The following is a 6064-nucleotide window of genomic DNA, read 5'->3' as shown; positions in this document are numbered from 1 at the left end:
AAAAAAAAGTGAAATCTCCCCTGTAAAATGCTATACGGTAAATATTTTTGCGTGAGTGGCAAATAGGTGGATAACGAGTGTTAAATTCCCCCGTGATTTTTGTTACAGTAAAATTATTGTGTTCAAGGCGGACATCCTCCCTAGTACGTTGTGAAATTACCGCGGTGAAAAAAAAAAAAGACTGTGAACATACAAATGTATACTACTATGTAGGTATATTATATTGTTTTTTTAAAATTTATTTCTATTTAATTTAATTTCATATACATATGATTATATGAATGTACGTTGATACGTGTGATAATGTATTAAATTATTCACTTTTCGGCCAAAATTTACTTTTCATTTATAGGAATTGGCCAAATCCATTTACCATCTCCCAGTAATGTAAACATATGCCTATCTATTTTCCACTAAAAGTTAAAACAAAAGTTTTAATGTTTTTTTGTAACCATCAATTAAAAAATTTGTTATGTTATTATTATTTAGCTTAAACCGTATAAATCAAAATTAAAATTTTAATTAAAACATTCTTACAAATTATATATAGGTATAATTATTACTTATGGTCACATTAATATTAATTGTAGTAATGTAGTCTATTGATTTTTAAATTACATATGAAATATATTTACGTTTATTACATATAGATACATAATATTATTATGTACCTATTTGATATTTTCATTACGTCTTTTAATTTTTAAAATACGTTGAAAATTTAAAAACCAATATTGGACATTTATTTACTTATATTATGATAAATTACAATATAACAGTACCTATCTGTCCTATCTATTTAATAATTAATTAAATAAATAGGTAGGTATATCTATTATGTTAATAGTTTATAGTACTGCACACCATATTATATAAATTTATTTTTTCCGAATGATAGATACATTTTAAGTCTTAACTATATAGGTAACACTGTTAGTGTCAATGTGTCTAATGCATTTCAATAATAACATTAATATGTATTACTATAAATTGATTTTCAGTGAGAACAATTCTTGATCATAAACTCTGGATTTCTCCCCAAACATTAAAACACAAATCAAATATTACATTGCCCGCTAAAATATGGTTCGATGAGGATATTTTAGCCTACGGTGATGCATATTTTCGCAACATTTCAGATAAATGCATTGGTCAAGTAATTTCTTCATGCCGTGTAACGTATGAATGCTTTCAACTAGAATTTCAAAAACAATTTCTCGGTTACGCGCTTACACACCAAGTGTTGTACATTCATCTTTTAAAGAGAGTGAGTGTAACATATATTTTATTCGATCATGTTTTATTTATCTAAAACTGACATTATAATATTAACATAATATTATGGTGTTAATATTATACTGTATTGTTTCCGTCAGATGAAATGTAACAATCTGAAACATCGAAATGTATTAAAAGAAATAATACAGTATAAATGCAGTACAATTTTTGAAGAAGCTCAAAATATGGCCAAAGATTTTGAAATGCTGGACAGATACAAAGATTTATTCATCGAACAAAGTAAGATAACTGATAACTCTTAGGTAACATTAAAATTTAAAGCCGGATTCACAGCTACATTGTGTGTTGTATCATGTCGATCAAATCACATTGTGATTGGAAATTACTTTTTTGGTATCGTGTAATAACGAGGTGGAAACCAAGTATATCAATAATTAATAGAATTTATAGAGCCTTTTATATATATACCTATTTGGTGTTTTTTTACACAGCGCGAGTTTGGCGGAGTGTTTTTGTTGGGATGTTTTTTTCTTTTTTTTTTAAAAATTATTTTATAAAATAAGTTTATAAGTTGTTTATAAATGGTTGCCATTGGTTGCAATTTATAATACATAGTAATAATAGAAATTAGTATTTTTTTTTATTTATTGGTTGCCATTGCCCATTGGTGTCAAACAGTTCATTGTATGCGGCCCTTGTATTGCGGCCGCGGGGAATATTATCTAATAAAATAATGAACATAATATACTAAGTATAATAATTTCTAGTTAAATTGGCTATAATTTTGTTAATATTGATCAAAATGATTTTAAAAATACAACATGCACTTCTACGTAAAATGTCCAATTAGATAATTGTATTTTAAACTTCATTTTTAAAAAAACCCCGGCTGCTTTTTTTTCAATATAAAACAAGAATGGTTTTGCGAATAATTTGAAGTACCTACCTATCAAAGCCTTTTCTTTTCTTACAAATATTTATAACTCTGTGGACCTAGATCCTTTTAATAGAATTGCTTTAGTATCCTTAGACCTTAATTATACAACGATCTTATTTTTTAATAAATTAGTATAATTATTAATGTTTCAATTAATTAGTTTTAGTTACGAGTTTCATAAATTTATTAATATTTTATAATATGTTAAATTTGGCAACATTTTATGATTTTACAAACATTGTAAAAATTAGGTAGATATTAATTTAAGCCTTAAGGTACCCACCACGATTTATATTTTTAAATTGTTGTTCTTATGTAGTTGCAGTTTGTGGAATGCAAAATATGGTGGATTTCTTTCAGCCGGAATGGTTTTTAATTATTGTGTCTTCAATAAAACACAATAAGTGTACTCAACACAAAAATAACAAATCGTAAGTGTATTAGATTTTAATTGTTTCGGTTCCAAAACTTCTAACCTAATGATAAACGTGTGTTAGTTTTGGATTAATTTTTATTCATAGCAAAGTGAACAATGCATAACTATTATGGTTATGTTTTAGATTCTGAGCGGAGCGAAAGAATGTATTGGTCTTACAATGATGTGTGTTTTTTTTTCTGTCTGTCAGCAACATTTTGGATATTAAGCATGTTTCGATTTTAGCATCTTTTCTGATAAAACAGTGAACCTAGTTGGTACTTTTGGGAGGTCAAAATTGAAAATTACATGTAGTTTTAGAAAGCGTCGAGAAAAACTACCGACAAATTACGAAAAACCACTAAAAATGGGATTTTAATTTCTAACTGTTTGTTTATCACCATAGCAACGAATAAAAAAAAAATAATATTATAACTTATAAGGACTACGCTAACCGCTCAGAATCGTTTTTCATATAGAAAATCAAATATTTCAAGTAGGTAATTTTCAATATAATTCTGAAAAAAACAGGAATTTTTAAGCAAAATTAGTTTTAGATAAAAACGGATTATAGTTTTAGATAAAAACGGATTAGTTTTTTTATGGAATTCGTAAATTGAATAAATTCAGACTTAAATTTTTCACAAAATTACATTAGCGTTTTCTAGACACAGTATAATTTTAAAAATAATTTGGCTCTTTTTGTTTTATTTATTGACGACTTTCTTTCGATTAATGTATTATGATAATATTTTCGTTTGTAAGTTAAATGCCACAAAATTAAAATTAATAGATAAGACTTATAGACAATTGAATCACTATAATCGGAATACAAGATTCAGATTGAACCACGTTTGTATAATTGTATTAAGAATCTACCACGGGGATGCATATTTATTTAATTAATAAATAATAGTATACAATTTAATAATAATGAAGTTGGTGGGTTTAACACATACGGATACGACGTGTTTTTAAATCATAAATCCTGAAATATTTTATGTTTATTTCATTGATACCTACTTGATGAGTACATACTACATAATATTTGTTCATTAATGTTTTAGGTCTTGTGATTCACACTTGACAGGAGTATCATTGGCAGCGTTGGGAGTGTACTGGAAGTTCCTATGTTACCAAGTCAATAAATATGGGGCATATTGATTTTCAAAATACTATAATATATTATAATATAATAATATAATATAATATTGGATATTATACATTTATCATTTCATTTTGGTCATTAGGATAAAATATGGAAGATTTACAATACAAAAATATTTACACAATTTCGTTATTAAACCATAATTATTATAATTATGTAATATATAATATAATAAAATATTACAACGCACATTTTGTACAATTTATCAGTTATCGATATAATATAATAATATATGCATTATATATAATATTTTTTTTCTTATAGTCAAATCTAATAATAAATTATAAGTACATATTATTACAATATAATTATTAAAAACAAAACAAATCGTTAAATTACTTTACAGATGTCCATTTTTTTTACGTTGGTAGGTATATATAGTATATACAATATACATATTACAAGAAATATTAATCTAAATAATTATAATATTTCAAAATGTGTTCGTACTTGTTAAAATATAACATATTGCATACTGCATAGTCAATATTAGTCAAATTGTATAGATGTTTAATACAAAATAATAGTGATAAAAATAATAAAATATTGTACCTACTTGCAAGTTACTGCCTGTCGTGAAGTTAAAATTGATGATAAATTTATAATAAATTAAATGGATATACCTTGGTATCCGTTTACAAGTTGGCTTAAATAGTAACTGTTAAATGTTATAGTCGAGATTCCGTATTCTTATACGATTTGAATATTCGTCGAAGGATTTTATATTTTTGATCCAAATATCATATACCTACACAATGATAACTGTTCAGAGCAAGATTTATCAGTTGTCTCATTAACCATACTGAGAAACATTTGGATTTGTTTATTTTTTCAACTATCTGTTCCTATATAATTTTTCCGTGAATGTCAATAAAATTATTCTGGATCAGAGGACATAAATAAGATAGCCGATAGGACTAATTCAGTTTTTTTATTTTCCAAATGGTCAATTAAGTATTTATCACCACATGAAACACTTATTTCCAATAAAGCACGCAAATTGCCATCATTGTGTTGGACATTTTCTAATATAAGTGCTCCGCAATCATTAGTACCACACTACCACGAAAAGCTATTTCTTGTCGGCCACATAATATAAGCTTATGGTTTCCATTATCGGTATTAATCTTTTGCAATTTAAACTTATTTATGCTCCACTCATATTTGAGTCTAATTTTTGTGCAATATTTTGATGGTTTTTTGAATTTGTAGCTATATAAAATAGTCACCTACTCACCTCGTAAAACTTTGGTTTTATACAAACATTTTTTAGAATTTTCTGTGACGATCTGTGACGATTACAATATACCTATCTAGCTTATCTTACCTATTAATCCTAATCATTATTACGACGTTAAAGTATATTTATTAAAAGTTGAATAAAAAATGTGTTATTTTGTTGTTGTTGTTAATGCCCTCTCCTCCATATTGATTTTTGGTAGCCCTGCAGGCTGCAATCGCTCCCCCTGATTATTAATATAATATCACTATAAAGACAAAGTATTTTAATTTGATAATTAATATACATGAATTTAATAATATAATATACATAAATGATATGGTATTACAAAAATACAAAATAAATATTTGAACAACTGAAAATTGAAAATATAAACAAATTCTTCAAGACAAATAATTTAGATACTAGAAGTATGATGACTAATCATTTGTGATACGTGTCGATATTATAATCGGCTGTACATTACTATTATTGTATTCTTATCTTATTCTGTATGTGTTAATTATGTCTTTATGATGACACTTGTAAATATTATAATGGGTTGTAGAGATAGTTTATCTCTATTATAATATCCGACGAAGTATACACTATACGTCTATACAGGCATACAGCAGACTGTTGACTGTTGAGTCTTGAGTGGTGAGTGTCGAGTTGCGACTACCGTAGTGCCGTCTAGGATAGTTTATAGATCCTACAATCACTAGCAGTTTTTGTTTTATAATATCAAGAAAGATTCGTACTATGTGTTAGTGCATACTTAATTACAGATTACAGAAAACAACCACGTTATTCTAAAAAGTTTAAAGTTACTTTATTTATATATTTTCTTTGTCCTTAACACTGCTACTGTAGTAGCCATACTAGGAAGAGAGGTGCCTACTAACTGTTATGTGAAGTCGTGAAACACCAGTTGCTATTAATTTGTTTTTTGCACAAGCAAACCAATTTACTACATAGTATATAGTACTAGGTTTACATGTAAGTACGCAATATTTAATTAACCTATATCACCACTCCCTAATTATCCAAATAATAGTAGTGTAATAACTACAAAAAAGGGAGGAA

The 6064-nt window shown here is 26.6% G+C and overlaps 1 protein-coding gene and 1 long non-coding RNA gene across 2 annotated transcripts in view; both read left to right on the top strand.

The window, feature by feature from the left end:
* Positions 1–3802, top strand: part of LOC100570631 (UPF0764 protein C16orf89 homolog) — a 9120-nt gene extending 5318 nt beyond the window's left edge. Inside the window, exons 3-6 of the mRNA XM_003245277.4 lie at positions 1002–1267; positions 1377–1518; positions 2496–2607; positions 3659–3802. Coding sequence (XP_003245325.1) covers positions 1002–1267; positions 1377–1518; positions 2496–2607; positions 3659–3755 — 617 coding nt within the window. The 3' untranslated portion in view covers positions 3756–3802. The remainder of the gene's footprint in view (positions 1–1001; positions 1268–1376; positions 1519–2495; positions 2608–3658) is intronic.
* Positions 3803–4758: 956 nt separating this feature from the next.
* Positions 4759–6064, top strand: part of LOC107884040 — a 6473-nt gene continuing 5167 nt past the window's right edge. Inside the window, exon 1 of the long non-coding RNA XR_001679668.2 lies at positions 4759–5977. This is a non-coding gene — a long non-coding RNA (uncharacterized LOC107884040). The remainder of the gene's footprint in view (positions 5978–6064) is intronic.

The sequence above is a fragment of the Acyrthosiphon pisum genome, chromosome A1 (assembly GCF_005508785.2).
Source record: "Acyrthosiphon pisum isolate AL4f chromosome A1, pea_aphid_22Mar2018_4r6ur, whole genome shotgun sequence".
Taxonomy (NCBI): Eukaryota; Metazoa; Arthropoda; class Insecta; order Hemiptera; family Aphididae; genus Acyrthosiphon; species Acyrthosiphon pisum.
The sequence above is the reverse complement of the archived record's forward strand: the minus strand, read 5'-3'. Positions and strand labels throughout refer to the sequence as shown.